Source organism: Dendropsophus ebraccatus, chromosome 6 (assembly GCF_027789765.1).
Source record: "Dendropsophus ebraccatus isolate aDenEbr1 chromosome 6, aDenEbr1.pat, whole genome shotgun sequence".
Classification (NCBI taxonomy): Eukaryota; Metazoa; Chordata; class Amphibia; order Anura; family Hylidae; genus Dendropsophus; species Dendropsophus ebraccatus.
In genome coordinates this window covers 108,321,189-108,343,261 of record NC_091459.1, presented here as the reverse complement: position 1 = coordinate 108,343,261, position 22,073 = coordinate 108,321,189, and the positions used below count along the sequence as shown (strand labels likewise).

The window sequence follows — 22,073 nt, the reverse complement described above, 5'->3', positions numbered from 1 at the left end:
CAGCTTTCTTTTATTAAACCCAACCACAACATAGAAAGTGGGCGCTGATTGGTTCCTATGGACAATGTGGCTCATTACACGGCTTCTAGGAAACGAGTGATGCTACAGCGCCATCTAGTGGCCGCTCACTGTTTCCTGCTCCAATTGTGACCGTAACTTACTAGCAATGGGAGTACGACGTTTCCGCAAGGGGTTAATGACATGTACAGTGTGCGTTTGTTCGCCTTCTTAACTTTATTGATTATGTGAACAGAGCAGAGAGCTGCCGGGTAGCGGGACTGCTCTCTGTCGCGATGACGTCACCCGTCCTCCTCTCCTTGCGGACCGTTTTTCCTGTTCCGCTAAGGTCACGTGAGTGAGCGCTCCTAGTTTCCGGGATACGGAGGCTGAGCAGGGTCATCTGCGCTACTGTAGGGCGATATCCAGTGAGTATAATAATAATAATAATAATAAGCTGGGAGCGTATGTATGTATGTATGGAGGAGCGGGGATAGGTGCCGCCTGCTGAGCGCTGAGGTGCGTGTGGTTCTCCTGTATGAGGCAGCACACGTCCCTCCATTGTTCTGCAGCTGTCACTGCTGACTGACATGTCTACAATGGAGAAACGTTATGGCGGTGTACAGCTAGAGGAGGCGGCATGTATATGTCTGCTATTTCAGCTCATATATATATATATATATATATATATATATATATATATATATATATATATATATATATATATACACACACACACATAGAGGTTTCCTATCCAATAAGCAGGTTCTGAAGAATAACATAGTAGAATAAGAATCTGAGTAATAAGGCAGAGACAGTAGTGCAGCCTTAGCCCTCATTCACACCTCCAGGGTTTTCTGGTATGGATATTATGCCGGCTATTCCTATCCTCAGTCTGTAGTGCGTTACCAGTCAGTGTATACTGCTTTAATGCTTTTATTTGTATAGCGCTCACAGATTCCGCAGCACTTTACATAGTTTTTGCCAATTATTGCCCCCTGTCCCCATTAGGGCTTACAATCTAAATCCACCTATCTGTATGTGTTTGGGAGGAAACCGGAGGAAACCCAAACAAACACAGAGAGAACATACAAACTCTTAGCAGATGTTACCCTTGGTGGGATGTGAACCTGCTGCAAGGCTACCGTGCTAACTACTGAGCCACCGTACTGCCCATACTGCATCCGTAGTGCATTCACAATGAGTATAGTGCATCCACAATTGTATTTCCAATCAGTATAGTGCATCCACTATCTGTATAGTGCATTCCCACTAAGTATAAAGCATTCCCAATCAGTATGGTGCATTCCCACTAAGTATAAAGCATTCCCAATCAGTATGGTGCATTCACACTAAGTATAAAGCATTCCCAATCAGTATGGTGCATTCACACTAAGTATAAAGCATTCCCAATCAGTATGGTGCATCCACACTAAGTATAAAGCATTCCCAATCAGTATAGTGCATTCACACTAAGTATAAAGCATTCCCAATCAGTATAGTGCATTCCTAATCAGTATTTTTTTGTCGATCTGCTGAAAAGCATGTGTTAATTATGCTTCCTGGTTCCAGTTACTAAGGGTGCGTTTACACAGAGAATTATCGGACAGATTTGTGAAGCCAAAACCAGGAATAGATTTAAGAGGTGAAATCTTAGTCTTTCCTTTGACCTGTTCCCTGTTTATAGTCTGTTCCTGGCTTTAGCTTTAAAAATCTCAGACAAATCTCTCTGTGTAAACACACCATTAGAGATCCAACCTTTGAATTTGTGATTAAAGAGGTTGGCCACTTTATAGTAAAATTGTTCAGTGTACAGTATTAGTAAGTGTACTCTCTGTATATACTGACAGCAGCTCCCTGTGTATCTCATAGAGCTAACATCTTCCAGGCTATGCTGTCCTGCTCTGTGGTGTTTCTGTCCATAAGATTGCTGACATGGAGGAGCATGTGACCATGCCCCGCCCCCCCAGTGTCCACCACTGAGCCTGTATATGTCTATGGAGGACACTAGGGGGACATGCTCCATGTCGGCCATCTCATGGACAGAAACACCACAGAGCAGGGCAGCACAGCCTGGAGGAGGGGAGTCTAATATTAGCTCTATGAGGTACACAGGGAGCTGCTGTCAATATATACAGTGAGTATAGCTACTAATACTGTACACTGAACTATTTTACTATAAAGTGGCCAACCCCTTTAAGGGCAGATCTGCTATTTTTTTGCAGATGCAAAAATGTTACCATCCGCAAAAAATAGACTTCAAATGGCAAATGCGTAGAAAAATCTGGATCCATACTAGGACATGTCAGTAAACTACTGATCGTGTGCGTGACCCAATAGAAATTTATTTAGTCACTATGCATAAATTGAATACAGGAGGAGATTCCAACAGCACCAAATAGACCCAAGTCTTCTGCGTAGGGGATGCACGTTGGGAAGGCTAGAATCTCAGTAGTAGCCGGTAAACAGAGTTCAGAACAGGCCGGCAGCATCCACACACACATCCACATCCACAAACACTGGTTTTGTATACTTGACAAAGACTCCACAAGGGGTCGAAACGTTGTATCTTACCTGGATGCTTCAATAAATTGGTGAAGATCACTGAACCTGTGTGGATGCTGCTGGCCTTTTGTGAACTGCATAAATTGTCACTGTGCCCCCCCCAGTCCTGTGACGTCACTGAAAACAATCAATGATAGTTTCTAAATCATAGCATTGGAGAAGCTGAGGTCCACATAGATGGATGTTATAGGTGAGTGTGATAACCCTTGTTGTTCTTCTTTATATAGATTTGCTTCAGGGTTTTATTGTCTTCATGGTCAATCTACATTTGCTAAGTGTTTGGCCATAAGACCAGCTTATATTATAGTGTATGGCAGTATGTAAAACCTTGCATCCAGGGTCATTGGGCAATTAACCCTTTCACGACCTGGGGTCATTGATTCCTCAATGCCCAGGTCGTTTTAGGACATCAGCTTATGCGATTATAATGATTCCATAAGCTGATGTCCCTGTGTCTGCCCCCTGCCGCTGTTACAATCTTGTGACAGCGGCAGGGGAGAGAGGGAAGGGGGCAGAGCTCACGACCGCGTGCCCTGCCTTCCCTCCCGACCCCCGCCAGCTTCCGTAGCCAGGAAACCAGAAGCCTAAAGCTTTCGGTTTCCATGGCTACCATTGGGGCTCTGCGATCACTTCGCAGAGCCCTGATGGACACCGGACAGAGAATTCTCCCTCTGTATAGAGAGAATTCTGTCAGGTGCGCTATAGATGCTATCACTGATAGCCAGGACCCCCCGCGGATGACACAGGCACAGTTCCTGTGCCTGTGTCATCCAGCGGCGTGAATTGACGTCGCTGCAGCAATGTTAATTAACTGCCCAGCTGCGGGACAGGGTTAAACAGTAGTTGACTCTTGAGCAGTGTCTTGTGGAGTTCACCCTGTTATAGCTTTAGCCCGCCCAGTAATGGGCTGCTTGTCTCCACAGAGCCCATTTACTGAGGCCTCATGAGGCCTCTGATATGTTCACTTTCCATGTTGTGCGCATTAGTAATATGGATTACATTCTCTATTATTCATGGAAGGGCTGGTGTCTCATCTGTAGTGAAGCAGCACATTTATCCCCATTCCTTACTATGACTACAGCTGTAAAATACAATTACTTTGCAGGATGAACGGTGCAGGATTCTCACCTCCCGCGGCAGAGATGGCGGAGATCAGTCGTATGCAGTACGACATTGAGTATACGGAGGGCATCAGCCAGAGAATGAGAGTCCCGGAGAAACTTAAAGTGGCTCCAAGCAACGCAGAAGCTGGTTCCAATCCTCCGGTTGATGTTCCCATGTCTGGTGCCATCATGCAGGTTCCTGAGAGAATTGTTGTGGCCGGTGAGTGGATTGTCTTCAACAGTTCTAGACTTTTTAAGACTTTATGCTCAGGAGTATGAAACCCAGCACTCACTTGGTGCTCTTTTATACAAGGTCTGTCTGTTTTACAGGTCAGAATGAGGAAGCATCTTTTTCAAGGCCTGCAGACCTGGATCTTATTCAGACGACCCCTTTTGAACCTTTAGCACTGAAGACCCCACCCCGGGTTCTGACCCTCAGTGAGAGACCACTGGACTTCTTGGACTTGGAAAGACCCACACCAGTCACTCCCCAAAATGATGAGGCAAGTGTTACATCATGAGTTTTCAGAAGACTAGTGTTGGTATGGTCTAGGAGTCAGGTAGGCGACAGTGGCTATTGCTTTTTATTCATTGCCAGTGGGCATCCTTAGATATGACTGGATTCTCCACTATTCATTAGCAGATAAATGACATTGAATCAAGTTGATGTTAGTTCTATATAAGTTACAGGGGAAATATTAAGTGTTACTTTATTTCTTCCTCATTATTGCATCTGAATCAATTGCCTAGGTGCGAGTCACAGGACGGCAGAAGAGAGAGCGCTCCATCAGCGAGAACACCATAAGACACAATGGACAACTGGTCCGAAATGATTCCATGTAAGTACAATACTAGGTCTGGACCTTACACTCCACCTCATTGTAGTGGTGTAAATTATCCTTCCAGCATCAAGACTCTATATTAAGAATTTCTTTTCTGTATTACAATGTTGAAATCTCGGTTACTCATTAGAATATATATTCTCTCTCCGACTGCTAATTCACTACAATACAAGCATATATACAGCACCACTCTTGTCTTCAGTTTGGGTGTAGGTTTTGCAGCTCAGTACCATTGAAGTGAATGAAGCTGAAATGTAATACAACACACAACCTGAGGACAGGGGTGGTGCTGTTTATTTACAAGAAAATAGCTATAGTTCTACTAATCCTGGATAACCCCTTTAAGGCCCTTTTATGCAGGCTGACAGCTGCACAATAATGAATTACGACCAATGAGATCAGCACATGGTTCATGCAGGCTCAATCGCTGGATTGTTCTTGCGGCCCATTGATATCTTCATTGTTGGAACAAGTGTTCCTATTTGAAAGGGCCTTCACTCTCTGTCCTTATTCATGGCAACCACTTTATTATAAGGATTATGTCATATCGGGGTAAAAAAAGCATCTGCTCCCCCCCCCCCCCCCCCCTACAGAAACCACATCACACCAGTGCATGGGCTTTGGTAATGTAGTTCAGCTCTGTTCACTTGACTATACTAGACAAACCTCAGTGGCGGGATTAGCACTGTTTCTGAAGGTTAGGAAGCAGCGGCTTACAGATATCACTGAGCTTTCTTATTTATTTAGTTGAAAATGAAAGAACAACCTGAAGGGTTTATACCCATGTAAAAACAGATTGATTTGCTGCTTTTAATCTGTTTTCTCCAATACAAATCGCACATTTAGATAAGGTTATAAATGCTGTCTATGGTATAGCATTTGATCAGTCATGCACAAGAAACACTCAGAAAGGCTTCTATTCTACAGCAGGTATACAGAAGGGCTCGGATGTAATAAACAGAAGACAGTCGTGGTTTGTTCCTTAGAATGAGATGTAGAGGAGGTTTGTATGCCAGTGGGGAATACATTATATGGGCAATAACCAGGATTGTACATAGTCTAATAATATGTTGTTGCCCCTTTCAGCATGCACTAAGAAAGACAAATTACAATAGCACATATTAGATTTTAATGCACATAGTGCTCTATTACATGTATTTCCCTGAAATGTTTGTCTTAGAAATAATGTTACAGATGAATCTTGGAATAATGAAAAATTGTGGTGTTCTGTTCCTGTAAATGACATTTTACATGAACCTAAACTGTATTACAGATAACATTTCTCTCTATGTACCACTTCTGTATTGTTTACACTGTTTTGGCTATATTGCCCTATCAATGATTTAATGTTGGGTTTGCTACCAACTTGTATCTGACATCAGATCTGCTGCACAAATGTTTGCGGCTGAAAATCCGTTCCATTTATCGGAATGGTGATATGTCAGATGGATTGGACAGTTGCAGAAATTTCTGTGATGCAGCTGCCGTGTGGGAATTCATTATTATCCAGAATTAGAAAAAAACAGCTAATTTTTACCAAAAACAGCACCACTCCTGTCAAGTTGTGTGTGGTATTACAGTTCAGCTCCATTCACTTCAGTGGAATTGAACTGTCAAAACCAGACCCAAACTGAAGTGGCCATGTTTTTCTAAACGTGAATATATATATATATATATATATATATATATATATATATATATATATATATATATATATATATATATATATATATATTTAAAAAGGACTTGTAACCAATTAAAAAAATGTTAGTTACTAGTATCTTTAAATAGCTTAGGGTATCCTTTTTACACTTTCTAGTTATACCCTTCCATTCCCAGTAATTATACAGTCAGGGGGGAATGTTAGGCATATATATCTTTCAGTGTAAAACATGCTCACCCCCGGACTGTATAACTACAGCCATCACCTGATATTCACTCCCATTATAAAAATTAAGTTCATGCCCATCTGACTATTAACTTAAAGTGTCAGTGTTGTTTGTAAAAACTTTGGACATGTCATAAGTTTTGATGGGCCCAAGCCTGAGTGTTTAGACCCGTACTGATCGTCAGAATGAGCGGGGAGAGGAGCGTGCTGCAGCGTGTCCTTTCCCCGCTCTGTGTAAGAAAAAGAGTCAGGCTCCATAGACTTAGGGTACTATTAGACGGGCCGATGAAGGCCCAATAATATATGTAAATGAGTGCCGATCTGCTAGATTGGCGCTCGTTTACTGCGCCTATTACACAGCCCGATAATCGTTTAACAAGGGCTGCAGGGACATCGTCACCAATGTCCTTGGAGCCCTTGTTTAAACTTTATACATTACCTGTCCAGGCTACAGGGCTCCTCTTGTTCTGTACTTCTTCCCGGGTCCGCACGCTGCAGCTTCAGAGCGGCCTGTCTCAGCTGACAGGCCGCTCAATCACTGGCCGCGGTGGTCCGCGTGCGAGACCCGGGGAGAAGCACAGAGCAAGAGAAGCCCTGCAGCCTGGATAGGTAATGTATTCTTCTTTGCTAAACGTCAGTGCCGCCCGCGCTCCGCTATTACTTATAGAGATGCATGGTCGGCGCCCGACTATTATAGGTCCACACTTTTATCAACAATCAGCCGAGGACAACAATCATCGGCTGATCGTTGTCTTTTTTACACGGAAGGATAATTGGCCATATAGGGCCGATTATCGTTCCGTGTAATAGTACCTTTACACTATGAGCCTCACTCTTTTTTTAGGCGTGTGAAAAGTTTTTACAAACAACACTGACACTATAATTGTCAAACTTTAAACTATATCTTAGGGGCGTATCGTGAAACTGTAAAAAGTGTGAAATCTGGGTACCCTAAGCTATAGAATTGGCTACAGGTCCTATGGTAGTAATAGGGACTCAAAGAGAAGGTCCTGCTTCATAGAAAATAGAAGCTCTGAAAAATAAATACAAATCTTCCACTTTTGTGTATGCACAGCTCGTATGTAGATGTTTGTGTCGCTTTGTTAACAGATCATTAAACACTGTGTTGTGTCACCTTTGAGTAATTTTACAGGAATCTTTCAATTCTATATGATACATTGTGCTTACTACATCATTGGACAGCTATTAGGGTAATAATTTGAATGATATCTTTTAGAGGGATTATCCAGGACCAGAAAGCTACTTTATTGCAAATACAGCACCACCCCTGTCCTCAGGTTGTGTGTGATATTACAATTCAACTCCACTTCAATGGAACTGAGCTGCAGAACCCACACCGAAACCCAGGACAAGAGTGGCACTGTTTTTAGAAGAAAGCAACCATGTTTTTCTAAGCCTGGCTAACCCATTTAATGGAGCTGGTAGTTTATCCAAAATTTATAAAATTGCTGCATTCAGGTGTGAAGCAGCACACCTCCTAGACTAATGTAAATCTACACCTGTGCTGTGGTTGCCTATAGGGGTGCACACACCAGCCTCAGTTTCTTAATATACATACACTGCTATTGGCATCCATGGCTCTGGTGCAGGATTTCAGTACAGAGCCTTGTACATCAATCAAGGAGGGAAGGGGGAGCGAGGAGTTCTGCCAAGCTGTGATGCTTCACCTGTTTGGCCCCGCCTCTTTGACACTTGTATAACAAAAAAATAATTTTATTCATTTTTGATAAACAATTGGCTCCATCAAAGTTTTTAGCTCCTACTATTGCAGATTTTTACTGTGGATTTCGCCACTTTCGCTGTGTAGTAGGTGTGAAATCCTCTGGCTATCCACAGTAAAATCCACATACAAAACATGGATTTTTCTGTGGATTTGCAGCAATATGGATGGTAGAGAATCCCTTCTGCGTGTGTAGTAGATTACTGCTGCCTGAGGATTGGCTGTTCACTCTTTACCCATGTGTCGTGTCTGATGCCTGGCATCTGTGAACATGCATGTCTGTGTGGCTTCTCTCTTCCTTTCGTCCTCCCCCCTCCTTTCTCTGATTTATTTTCTTCTGCTCAATGTTTTGTGGATTTTCACAATGTATCTGCTTTTTTTCTATCTTTTCTATTTTCTTTCTTTATTCTGATGCTTTTTCTCCCTGAACAGATTCCTACCTGTCATGTAGACCTGTGCATCTGCTGCTCTGCATCCTCTATTGCTGTAATTCCCTATGTCTATATCAGCAGTCATATATATCCACTTTCTCTGTCACACACACACACGGTCTGACTTCTGTGTTTCTCTTTGCTGCTCTCCTCCGGTCAGCCCGACTCCACCCGCCCCCACAGGCCGCCCGAACCTTGCTCCCTCGCTCCCCGCAGATGGAGCAGATCTTTTCTCTGCCCGTGGCATTCTGTCGCTCATCCAGACCTCCACCCGCAGGGCTTATCAGCAGGTCCTCGATGTGCTGGATGAAAACCGCAGGTGAATGTCTTCCCCGTTTCCTGTCCTTATACCCCACTGCCACACCCCATAGTGCATTCAGATTTTTATCCACCAATGTGGGTTTTTGTTGCTCCAAAACCTAAAGCTATTGAGTGATTCCTATTTCCTGTCCTTCTTGTCTTCACCTTCCCCTTCTGTCCTTGTCTTCCTTCTTAACACTCCAGGCCAGTCTTGCGTGGAGGGTCTTCAGCCTCTGCTCCTGTTCCTCCTCATCATGATAATCCAAGGTAACCAGAAATTTTTGCCGATTATAAATTATTGCTTGTAGATCGCTGTTTATCTCAATTGGGACTGAAAATTCTGCTTATCGCTGTTCTAGGACTAAGTCAATGGGATGTTTGTTTGACTGGAGTAACCATCACCGGAGCTATGTAGAGTGCCAATACTAAGTCTATTTAAAGGCCAAAATAAAGCTATGGCCTCAGTTGGTAAACTAGATAAGCCCCCTTCACACTTCAGGAAAATCTGTCTGTTTTTCTTATCAGGAATTCCTCTCAGGATTTTCAGACCCATAGGGTTGCATTGAACACTTACAGCCTTAAAGAGTCACTGTCGTATTTTTTTTTTTGCAGAAATCAATAGTCCAGGCGATTTTAAGAAACTTTGTAATTGGGTTTATTAGCCAAATCTGCCATTATCTGCATGTAAAAAGCCTTTTCCCAGGTCCCCCCCTCCTTCCTCTTTTTCATCCACTCTGAAAAATCTGAAAATTGTGACTTGTTGCAGGAGACGTACCCTGTCTGCTCTAGGGAGAGGGGAGGGGGGAGGAGGAAGGAGGGAGTTAGCCGGCAGCAGAAAGCAGATAACAGAGGATTACAGGCACGGAGCTGGGTGACAGCTGTAATCCGAGCTCAGACAGGTCACTGGTGATGGTCAGAACAGATAACGGGTGAGGGATTTGTAGATTAACTCTTTGTTGTCCTGTTTTGGTCTTTTCTTTAGCTCTCTCCATAGGAGAACAATGAAGACAGGGGGGAGAGCTTCAAACTGCTTTTTCATGATAAAAATGCATTTTTCGGATAATAAACCCAATTACAAAGTTTCTTAAAATCGCCTGGACTATTGATTTCCCCAAAAAAAAATTTCACGACAGTGACACTTTAAGGAGTTTTCCTGAAGGGTGTCCGTTCAGGAAAACAGGTCAGGAAATTATAGAACCTGTCTTATTTTCATCAGGATTTCCTGAACGGGTGCCCCCATAGAAGCCTATGGGAGCTCAGGAAACCCTGATACTTTCCTGATGTGCATCAGGAAATCCTGAAGACACTGCTAATTGTTTCCTGAACATAAAAACTGATCACTGTTAGAAAATCCTGATGGTTTCCTGAAGCCTTTTAAGGCCTCCTGATCAGGATTTCCTGACAGGAAAAACTGACACTGACGTGAACTTTTTATCATAATAAATATAACATTTGCTAAACTAGAATTCCCATTTTAATAGTAATGAACCTCCTTTAAATTGCTTGTATTTTGCATGACATGACTGGCAGGGGTGCAGTGAGTCTGAGCAGATAAGCTTCCCATCTGACACAGTCCTCAGCGTTTAGCTGGCTTATGTTTCACTGGTCTGATTTGATACAATGGGTTAATTTTTCACGCATTAACTTTGGAATCCGATGATGATCATGAATTAATTTTACAGGAATTTCTGACTGCTGCTTGTGACATCACTTTGCTTTAATATTTCACGCTTAAGTAAATTATTTGTATATCCATTGTTGCCTTACCACCATATAACACATTGTACCCACCAACACAGTCGTGTCGCCTAAAATCAGTGTAGTCCATGGGGAAGTGGAAAGTTAAGGAAATGGAGACGTAGCTACTCTAAGAATCTTTGTAAACTATCTACCCAAAACCTTTAGAAATCGGCATTCACATTTTTTTCTTCTATAGTGCGACATGGTGAGATCTTGGTATAAAGCACATAGGGTAACATGGAAAATCTCATAGCTCGGTGACCTCAAAGTGGTTAGTTACAACACACCCCATAAACATGAGAAGAAAACCTTTCAGCTAAATTTAGGGCTTCTTACAAAGAGAAGTAGGGCTATGGCTAGTTAATAGACACATGGAGGGATTCACCAGTTTCATGGCACTAACCTCTCATCACAAGACCTGTGATCAGACCCCTTTACGTCTCTTGTAACCCATGTTGGCAGTAAGGTGTGTTTCCATTGTTCTCTTGTAGGTACGCAGTTTCATCACTGGATTCCACCATGGATGGGACTCCAGATGACCTGTCACTAGTGGATGCAGCCTCACTTAGAAGACAGGTTGGTCAACATCTTGTATGGGTCCAAAACTTTGTGGGATATACTACCTTATCATATACAAGCCCCCTCAGAAAATGTGGCTGCCAGGGTGATCTCCTGATTGCAGTGGGTCCTTCCCTGGCATCTCTGGCAAAGAGCTGCCAGGGCAACCTGCCACCAGCTGGGCATCTCACCCGCAGCAGCTGGTCTAGGGGGATTATGTGGCTTCCATACAAAGGAATATAACATACACATAGTACCAGTCTGCCATAGGGTCTCACTGTTGTAGCTCATAGATGAGGTCTCAAGCATAGTGGACCTTCCATATGGTATCCATAGGCATATGGATAGGACATCTTGGCATGTTTTAGAGGTACGTTTAAGAAAATAGGCTAGGGATATACATCTAAACACATCTATGGTCTGTGTTGCTATGCCCCCACGACTGAGTCTCCAGAATAATAATTATCCCTTATTTTGCCTTCCCTAATGCAACAAGCCAGCCAACCCTACTATATGACTTATTCTATATAGGGACACTGGAGTAGCATGCAGCCAGTTATCATGTGCCTCAGTTCTTGAGCACAAAGTTTGGATATTGTTCCACGCTAGTGGTCTATAATGTAGTTCTGCATTGGACAGCACATCACAGACTTCACCTGCTGACCATAGAGTAGTTTCATTGTAAATGGAGACCATTGTAAATGCAGAAAACATCGCCCAGGACCTCCACTACTGCTCAGTATCACAGCTTTAGGTATACAGCCATAGTATATACAGAATCTATTGACTTTTAACTGTATTTAATGTGATTCTATGACAGATGGGATAATAAATGTTCTTGTGTAAATTGGGCAAGTAATGATTGAATGAGCTGGGCATATAATAGGATACGGCCTGAATCTACATACCGTTATTCTTTGAATCTGCAGATAATTAAGCTGAACAGACGCCTTCTCCTCCTGGAAGAGGAGAACAAGGAGAGAGTCAAGAGAGAAATGGTCATGTACTCCATCACTGTGGCCTTCTGGCTCCTCAACAGCTGGTTCTGGTTCAGACGCTAAGATCCTGCCACAGTTCCCACAAGAAACTGCATAGAGGTCATACAGGAAGACCCACCTAAGCGTACAACAACAGACAGTAGTGGGAGAGACCTAAATCCAAAGCGGACATCAGAATGCTATTGGAAAACTACTTGGCATGGCTTACCTCTAGCTGTGCCACAATGAGTGTCTTCAGTTCTGGCTGGGATTGGGTTAATGTAAATGTGTGTTTCATCGTCTATATTATGCTGGAGTGAAGTCTGTGTCGTCTCTGAAGGCCTCCTTTATACATACAGCATGCAAGATCCATTCCTGATATATAATACTCATGAACTTCCATTGTTTTTTGTTATAAGCTGCGGGATTGGGTTGAGATGAAATTACCACTATAGCATGAAGGGGTCATGTAAAAAAAAACAAGTCTAGATTTTGATGATGTTAACTATCTCAACTATGAAAAGAAGGAAATGAGTTTATAGCACACTAGAAATACAGTATGTTTTATATAAATTATGGATGTGGCAGAGCTAAGTTTGTTATTTAGCACTCCTCATGTTATAACAGCGTGTTGTCTGTTTTACATAATTCTTTAGAGTTTTTAGGTTGCACATATAAGGCAGCTTCAGCTCTGCTACATCTGTTCTTAGGTTTGTATATACAGAGTCTCTGTGAAGTTAACCATTTATTTAAAAATAATATATACATTTTAATGGACCCTTCTTAGTGAAACATTCCCCATCTTACAGCTAATGTGGGGTATGCTTTATTGGAATTTCGGGGTTGACTATAGTGGACATTCCCATTAAAGGGTTTGTTCCACCAACACTACTTATTCTCCACTATCCACAGGATACTGGTTTAGTGTTAAAATTGTAGGGGTTTTAAAGAGGTAGGGCGGCGGTAAGCAATTATTCTCAAAATAACACACATTACAAAGTTATACAACTTTGTAATGTACATGTTATGTATGTGAATGGCCCCCTTTCCCAGTGTTTCCCCCCCACCTACGCTAGATCTGGAAGTGTAGTGCTCTATACTCACCTGATTCGTGTCGACCCCCGTCCGCCATCTCACATCAATGATGTCATCTTCGGGTGGCCGGCCGAACCGCTCCGACCGTCCCTAGTGCCGGCCGCCCTCTGCCGCGTCATCAGCTGCTCAGCCGCGATTGGCAAGATGGTGGACGGGGGTCGACACAAATCAGGTGAGTATAGAGCACCACACTAGCGGGGTGGGGGGGATACGGGGAAGGGGGCCATTTAATAACCGAGACACTCTTTCATCTTGGGAATGAGAGTTTCCCCCCCCCCCCCCCCCCCAAGTCTCCCATTGGACCAGAGTGGCAGTCATAAGTGCTTATTGTCGCTCCATTCATTATCATTGGAGATAAGTGCTGTACTTGCTGTCTCCAGCAGTTCCATAGACAGTAAATGGAGCAGCAGTGCAAATGCATTAACACTACTTTGTTTCTCCAGGGGACTTGGACCCCCAGTCTTGAACCCCTACAACCATACAATTATTTCCTAGCCTGTAGATAGGAGATAAGTGTTGTTGGTAGGACAGCCCCCTTAATAATCCTTGTGCCTCATGCCACTTTGTGCATTGCTGTAGTGATTGAAGTTCATCAGCTCTGTTGGTGTATGTCAGGGTATACTCAGGACATAAAGATTAATGTACTAGTTTTGGTAGATCAAGGCCAGAAAGAAAAATATAAAGAAGGGATTTATATTTGTCCTCATTTTTGGGAACAAAACTGCACCAAAAACTGCATGTGTCTGTCTGGCCCCTTGCAGGTATGGTATGGCTCGTCGCTAGAGGATATCTGGGTTATCCACCTTTTGATTCTGGCGAATTACATCAAATCTAAAAAAATAAAATATATATTATATGGACAGTGGTGGTTTCAGCAGACAACATTTAAAAATTGGAGTTTAAAGGGAACCTGTCACCCCCCGTGCCGGGGTGACAGGCTCCCGACCCCCCGTTAGAGCCCCCTATACTCACCTAATCCCGCCGGGTCCCGCTTCTGGAGGTGGTCGGGTGATGAAGATCTCAGCCGCTGCAGCCCGGAGCGCGCTGAGAGATGAGTCCAACGCTCATAGAGAAGGACGGAGCACTGGACTCTCCTGTCATTTTCTATGGGTGTTGGACTCATCTCTCAGCGCGCGCGCCGGGCTGCAGCGGCTGAGATCTTCATCACCCGACCACCTCCAGAAGCGGGACCCGGCGGGATTAGGTGAGTATAGGGGGCTCTAACGGGGGGTCGGGAGCCTGTCACCCCGGCACGGGGGGTGACAGGTTCCCTTTAAAAGCTCCTCCCTTAAAGGGGTAAGGGTGTGTTTACACAGTCAGGTTTTTAACGGCAATTATTGAACACAAAGCCCGGAACAATAATAAAAGGACACGTATATAGAAAGACTAACACTTGTATTTAACCATTGCAAATAAAAAAAAAAAACCTGAATGTTCGATCGCACCCTAATGTAGCATGTCCTCGGGCTGTCCATATTAGATCAGCAGTCTGTCCAATATTACTGCATATATTATTTATTTCTCCTTCATTAATCTGTCATGATTGGACAAGCAGGACATGGGGACTAGTAGAATCCATTTATAATGCTTATATTTTAAAATGTATTTAGCAGAACCAGTGTAGGTAGAGAGTGATCTGCTCTTAGTGTATGGAAAATGTAAAAAAAAAAAAAGTGAAAATCTCAAACTAAAAAAATGTAAATGCAGAACAAAAGTGTCAGCAGCATGAAAGGCGACGTGTAGAGTGGGGACTCATTTGGGGGTGGGGTACACTGAAGGTTATTGAGTAGAATTCATTTTAGAGTGGATTTTTCTGTTTTGTGTGGTTTTCTTTTTTTTTTTTTTTTTAATAAATGCTTTTTTATGTCCTGCTTGTCGCGTTTACATTTACAACAACAAAGACGTCACTGTACAGAAGACAAATAAAAAGAATAAAAAAAAGTTCATGTTTTGTTTCCTTACAAAGAGATGAAAATATAATTTAATGTTTTCTTAAGACCATTGTAGTTCTTGATCTTAGAGAATACAGAGATGTGTATAGAGAGAGGGCAGAGGTCTGTGTGTGTGTTTGTGTGTGTGTATATATATATATATATATATGTGTGTGTGTGTATATAGAGAGGGCAGAGCTGTGTTTATGTGTATATAGGGTGAAGAACTGTGTATAGAGAGAGCACAGAGCTATGTGCATATAGGGTTCAGAGTTGTGTGTGTGTGTATATATAGAGAGGATAGAGCTGTTTGTATGTGTATATAGAGGGGGCAGGGCTGTGTGTAGGTGTATATAGAGGGGGTAGAGCTGTGTGTATATAGGGTGCAGAGCTGTGTGTATGTGTATATAGAGAGGGCAGAGCTGTGTTTGTGTATATAGGGTGCAGACCTGTGTATAGAGAGAGCACAGAGCTGTGTGTATGTGTATATAGGGTTCAGAGCTGTGTGTGTACATAGAGAGTATAGAGCTGTGTCAGTGGCGTAGCTACCATAGAGGCAGGGAAGGCGGTTGCTATGGGGCCGTGGAGGGAGGGGACCCAGGGAAGATAAGAGCCTCCTGTGTCCTTTTGCTTAACCCCTTATTTACTGCAGAGTGGAAGTGACCCAGTGTTCTCTAACATGCTGCAAAACAAAAAAAGGGTTAATACAGAAGACAGTTAGCTCTCTGCCTGACTACTCTGATAACCTCTGACCTCTGTTCTCTGAGTTTCTGCAGAGGTCAGGGGTTATCAGTGCAGGAGTAGCAAAGGAGAGAGCTAATTGTCTTCTGTAATAACCCTTTTTTGTGTTGCAGCATGTAAGAGAACATTGGGTCACTTACACACTGTAGTAAATAAAGGGTTAAGCAAAAGGTAGTCTGCTCCTGCACCTATGTATTTAACCATCGCATTCTGCCTCTGGCCACAAGAGAATTTTTTTTTGGCCACATCAACCAGTATGTGTGTGTGTGTGTGTGTGTGTGTGTGTGTGTGTGTGTGTGTGTATATATATATATATATATATATATATATATATATATATATATATATATATATATATATTAGTGTGTAGGGGAGGGGGCCCCATGAATCCTAGCTACGCCCCTGAGCTGTGTGTAGGTGTATATAGAGGGGGCAGAGCTGTGTGTAGGTGTATAATAAGGGGGTAGAGCTGTGTGTACGTGTGTATATAAAGAGGGCAGAGCTGTGTTTATGTGTATAGAGAGAGCAGACGTGTATGTGTATATAGGGTTCAGAGTTGTGTGTATATAGAAAGGGTAGAGCTGTGTGTAGGTGTATATAGAGGGTGCAGAGCTATGTGTATAGAGAGAGCGCAGAGCTGTGTATATGTGCATTTGCCCTTAACCCCTTAATGACCACAATACATCTTTTGTCGTGGGGCAAAAGTAGCTTGGCACCAGCCTCCTGTGCAGAATATCGTGAAAACTTGGATGTTGCATAACAGCAGGGCCCCTGCTCTAACTATCAAGAGCCAAGAAGACTTCCATCCTTGTAGTTTAACCCCTTAGATGCTGTGGTCAAAATGTGGCATTTGTGTTTTCTGAGCTTTTGTCCTCCCCCCAGTACCAGGGTGATGCAATCACGGGGATGCAGATAATTTTCTATAGCAGCAAGGAGCCTGCAGGTATACCATACATTTCCGCCTACTCTGGTAAGGCCAGTTAGGTCACCTATTAACATTATGTTGACGGGATAATACACTGGACTATATTAATAGTAAAGTGTATTATTTTAGTGATGGGAAGATTGCACTTCAAAGTTCCGCTGTGGGACTGATAAAAAGTAAAAATTAAAGTTTTGGAAAATATAAATTTGTTATATTACATATAAAGAAAATCCCTTAAACTCGACCCCCCCCCCCCCCTTCCCCCCCAAAAAAAGACACAATTAGAGATGAGTGAATTTACAGTAATAGTGAAGGCCTTTGTTAGTTTAACAATCCTCTCATCAGCCGGCGGCTTTTAAACTCTGTGCCGCTCTGCTCCAGGTGCCTGGGAAAGCTGGATCCAGTCATGGGAAACTGGGAGAAGTTTCCCAGGACTGGATCCAGCTTCTCCAGGCAGCGGAGCAGCATAGAGTTGAAGTGGATTGCCGAGCTAACAAAGCACTACGTTTATAATGTAAATTTGCTCATCTCTAACAACATATTTTTATATAGAAATTAGAAACATACACATATTTGGTATCACCACAGGAAAGGGATAGGTGCAGAGATATGTGTATATAGAAACCCCAGAGCTAGCGCTATATATATATATATATATATATATATATATATATATATATACATACACAAATAACATACAGATAGTGCAGAGCTGTGTATATAGAAAGAGCAGAGCTGTATATCTATACGATACAGAGAGAGCAGAGCTGTGTGTATATAGAGAAAGCAGAGGTTTGTGTGTATATGAATATAGAAACCCCAGAGCTGTATATGTGTATAAATATATACACTACCGTTCAAAAGTTTGGGGTCACATTGAAATGTCCTTATTTTTGAAGAAAAAACACTACTTTTCAATGAATATAGCTTTAAACTAGTCCTAACTTTAAACAAATACACTCTATACATTGCTAATGTGGTAAATGACTATTCTAGCTGCAAATGTCTGGTTTTTGGTGCAATATCTACATAGGTGTATAGAGGCCCATTTTCAGCAACTATCACTCCAGTGTTCTAATGGTACAATGTGTTTGCTCATTGGCTCAGAAGGCTAATTGATGATTAGAAAACCCTTGTGCAATCATGTTCACACATCTGAAAACAGTCTAGCTCGTTACAGAAGCTACAAAACTGACCTTCCTTTGAGCAGATTGTGTTTCTGGAGCATCACATTTGTGGGGTCAATTAAACGCTCAAAATGGCCAGAAAAAGAGAACTTTCATCTGAAACTCGACAGTCTATTCTTGTTCTTAGAAATGAAGGCTATTCCATGCAAGAAATTCCTGAGAAATTGTAGGAGATTTCCTACAACGGTGTGTACTACTCCCTTCAGAGGACAGCACAAACAGGCTCTAACCAGAGTAGAAAAAGAAGTGGGAGGCTGCGTTGCACAACTAAGCAAGAAGATAAGCACATTAGAGTCTCTAGTTTGAGAAACAGAAGCCTCACAGGTCCCCAACTGGCATCTTCATTAAAGGACAAGTGCCATGAAAAACTTTTTCCCAGTACATGAAGCACATTACAAAGTTATATAACTCTGTAATGTGCTTCAATCACCTATCTGCCTCCCTTCCCTGTCTTTTCCCCCCTCCACCCCCCACCAGGAAGTGTCCTAACTCACACAGACCTGATTACTGTCGTCACGGTCACCAGGCAGCTCCTTCTTGTGAGGATGAGTCATCAGCAGGAGGGCTGCTCTAGGTCCTGTTACAGCAGCCCCCCCCTCCCCAGTCCAAGTGATGGCTTGCAGTTGTTCAGCCAATGGGAGCTGAGCAAGCTGAGTCACCTGAAAAGGCAGGGGAGGGGGGGCTGCTGTAACAGGAGAAGGAGCTGAGAGAAGAGCTTGGTGACGGTGACGACAGTAATTAGGTCTGTGTGAGTTAGGACACTTCCTGGTGGGGGGTGGGGGGTGGAGGGTGGAAAAGACAGGGAAGGGAGGCAGATAGGTGATTGAAGCATATTACAGGGTTATATAACTTTGTAATGTGCTTCAATTACTGGGAAAAGGTTTTTCATGGCACTTGTCCTTTAAATAGTACCCGCAAAACACCAGCGTCAACATCTACAGTAAAGAGGCGGCTGCGGGATTTTGGGCTTCAGGGCAGAGTGGCAAAGAAAAAGCCATATCTGAGACTGGCCAATAAAAGATTAAGATGGGCAAAAGAACACAGACATTGGACAGAGGAAGACTGGAAAAAAGTGTTGCGGACAGATGAATCCAAGTTTGAGGTGTTTGGATCACAAAGAAGAACGTTTGTGAGACGCAGAACAAATGAAAAGATGCTGGAAGAATTCCTGACGCCATCTGTTAAGCATGGTGGAGGTAATGTGATGGTCTGGGGTTGCTTTGGTGCTGGTAAGGTGGGAGATTTGTACAGGGTGAAGCTATGTTCACACTACGTAAGTTTCCGGCCGTAGCGCGTTCCGTGAATAAGCGGACGGAGATTTACGCAGTTTGCGCACAATGGAAAGTATACGATCTACGGCTGCACAGTTCACACTACGTAAGAACTTACGCCCGGATCGTATGCGGCGCCGTAAAAAATGAACCAGACCATTGTTTCGGGACGGAAATGCTGTAACTTACGCCCGTAGCGTAACATGCGGTCCCGTATGGAGTGGTTATATCTTCATTTTTACACTTTGATTTGCCGATCCAAAAGGTTCTGTGGGGTGTCCGGGGCTAGCCGAAGATATCCAAGTAAAAGACCGTTGTCAGATCGCTACGTACGCCGCTCGGGAAGCGTACGTAGCTTACGGCGTAAGTTCGTGGACCGTACGTAGTCGGCCGCAACTTACGTAAATCCCAGCCGGAGTTTTACACGTATATGTCCGGCCGCGAAAAATATGCGGCCGGACATATGCGTAGTGTGAACATAGCCTAAAAGGGATTCTGAATAAGGAAGGCTATCACTCAATTTTGCAACGCCATGCCATACTCAGTGGACAGCGCTTGATTGGAGCCAATTTCATCCTACAACAGGACAATGACCCTAAACACACCTCCAAATTGTGCAAGAACTATTTACAGCAGAAGCAGGCAGCTGGTATTCTATCGGTAATGGAGTGGCCAGCGCAGTCACCAGATCTGAACCCCATTGAGCTGTTGTGGGAGCAGCTTGACCGTATGGTACGCCAGAAGTGCCCATCCAACCAATCCAACTTGTGGGAGCTTCTTCTAGAAGCGTGGGGTGCAATTTCTCCAGCTTACCTCAACAGATTAATAGCTAGAATGCCAAAGGTGTGCAATGCTGTAATTGCTGCAAAAGGTGGATTCTTTGACAAAAGCAAAGTGTGATGTAAAAACAATGTTATTTCAAATACAAATCATTATTTCTAACCTTGTCAATGTCTTGACTCTATTTTCTATTCATTTCACAACGTATGGCGGTGAATTAGTGTGACTTTTCATGGAAAACACAAAATTGTTTGGGTGACCCCAAACTTTTGAACGGTAGTGTATATAATACAGAGTGCAGTTTTGTGTATGTGTATATAGAAAGAACAAAGTTGTATATTTATCTATATTATACAGAGAGAGCAGAGCTGTGTGTATGTATATAGAGAGGGCTATGTGTATATGTATATAGGGTGCAGATCTGTGTGTATATGTATATAGGCTGCAGAGCTGTGTATGTATATGTATATAGGGTGCAGAGCTGTGTGTATATGTATATAGGCTGCAGAGCTGTGTGTGTGTATATGTATATATTGTGCAGAGCTGTGTGTGTATATGTATATAGGCTGCAGAGCTGTGTGTGTATATGTATATAGGCTGCAGAGCTGTGTGTATATGTATATAGGCTGCAGAGCTGTGTGTGTGTATATGTATATAGGGTGCAGAGCTGTGTGTGTATATGTATATAGGCTGCAGAGCTGTGTATTGTTATGGTCTATACTGCACATATCTTACAGACACAACTACATCAGTGTTCCCGGACCTGCAGCTGTTATAACTACCAGTATCACAGGCAGGGCCGGATTAAAGGGAGGGCACCAGGGGCACGTGCCCTGGGGCCTCCACCACTAGGGGGCCTCCACCAGCCCAAATATGAAAGTAGGGTTTTTGAGGAAAAAAAGCAAACAGGATACACAACCTCACACAGAGTGTTGTGTATCCTCACTGTTTGCTGCTAACCATGGCTGCAGCAGCCTGTGTTTCCTGTGACTCCTGCTTCTCCCTGTGAGGACTTTAATATGGCTTGGAGACAGGAAACCAGGGCAGTTGCAGGACGGGATACCCTGCTCACACACAAACCTGCCTGTTACACATACATATCTTTTATTAATGCTCACACACATACAGCTCTGCTACTCTCCACATTGCCCCCTTAATGCCCCCCCCCCCAGTTTCCACAACAATGCCCACATTTTGTGATGAGACTAAATACCCCTTCAGTGGCACAGTGCACAGTATTGCTGTACTGCTGGACAAATAGCCTCTGTCCTCATAACCACATGATGTCTGCCATGTTGCTATTATATAGCATCTAGATTAGCCAAGCTGAAGTTGGTTGCTAATTTAGCAGTTTTTTATTCAGAGGATTTTTATTTTTCCTGTTTTAGCCATTATTCTTACAGAAAATGTAAACTATTCATAACCTGCTTGTAAGTGAGCTGCCCTGAGGAGATTGGTGATAAATATGGCCAAAAGGACCCCACGGTTGGCATAAAAATGGGCATCAAAGTAAAAACACAAAATTATGATTTAAACATAAAATTGACTTTGGACCCCTGATCTCACACTGATAATAAACAGGGAGGGGCCCCGCATGAAATTAAATGAAAACTGACGGTTGAATTAGAAAGAAATGAAACATCTACAAACATTTTCACTGCAATTCATGAAGAGCTTGGTGTCACAGCTGTGTATAATGTTCATGAACATTATAAATACCCCACAGTAAGGCAGCCATTTGTATGGATGGCTGTATATATATATATATATATATATATATATATATATATATATATATATATATATATATATATATAAATTATTTTTTTTGGGGGGGGGGAGGAGAATGAGAGGCCCCAAACAAAATTGTCGCCCGGGGCCTCCACCAACCTTAATCCAGCCCTGATCACTGGGCATGATGGGATTTGTAGTCTTGCCCCATCTGTTAGGCCTCTGGTAACTAACACCGCCCGCACACGTGACTGATCACATGGTCATGAC

At 43.0% G+C, this 22,073-nt stretch overlaps 1 protein-coding gene and 1 long non-coding RNA gene across 5 annotated transcripts; one reads left to right on the top strand and one right to left on the bottom strand.

Annotated features, from left to right (window-relative positions):
• Window positions 1–280: 280 nt before the first annotated feature.
• On the top strand, window positions 281–14,139 carry MFF (mitochondrial fission factor). 4 transcript variants are annotated; one of them, XM_069975583.1, is made up of 8 exons: window positions 281–425; window positions 3,668–3,885; window positions 3,996–4,168; window positions 4,416–4,504; window positions 8,728–8,886; window positions 9,072–9,134; window positions 11,099–11,183; window positions 12,095–14,139. In XM_069975583.1, exons 2-8 carry the CDS (start codon window positions 3,669–3,671, stop codon window positions 12,224–12,226), a joined length of 918 nt encoding a protein of 305 aa, XP_069831684.1. In that variant the 5' UTR covers window positions 281–425; window position 3,668; the 3' UTR covers window positions 12,227–14,139. The 4 variants fall into 4 exon arrangements, with proteins under 4 accessions (XP_069831684.1, XP_069831686.1, XP_069831687.1 ...); XM_069975585.1 differs by lacking the exon at window positions 9,072–9,134 and having other exon boundaries at window positions 284–425; XM_069975586.1 differs by lacking the exon at window positions 8,728–8,886 and having other exon boundaries at window positions 286–425.
• On the bottom strand, window positions 11,966–22,067 carry LOC138795891 (uncharacterized). The gene is made up of 3 exons (XR_011363682.1): window positions 21,963–22,067; window positions 12,372–12,561; window positions 11,966–12,281 (listed from the first exon to the last, which is right to left on the bottom strand). It is a non-coding gene; the product is annotated as an uncharacterized lncRNA (long non-coding RNA).
• Window positions 22,068–22,073: the final 6 nt, after the last annotated feature.

Coding starts and splice junctions, on each gene's coding strand:
- MFF (XM_069975583.1), top strand. CDS start 3,669: ATGAACGGTGCAGGATTCTCACCTCCCGCGGCAGAGATGGCGGAGATC. Junction 4,169..4,415: donor TCACTCCCCAAAATGATGAG/GCAAGTGTTACA, acceptor TCAATTGCCTAG/GTGCGAGTCACAGGACGGCA. Junction 9,135..11,098: donor CCTCATCATGATAATCCAAG/GTAACCAGAAAT, acceptor GTTCTCTTGTAG/GTACGCAGTTTCATCACTGG.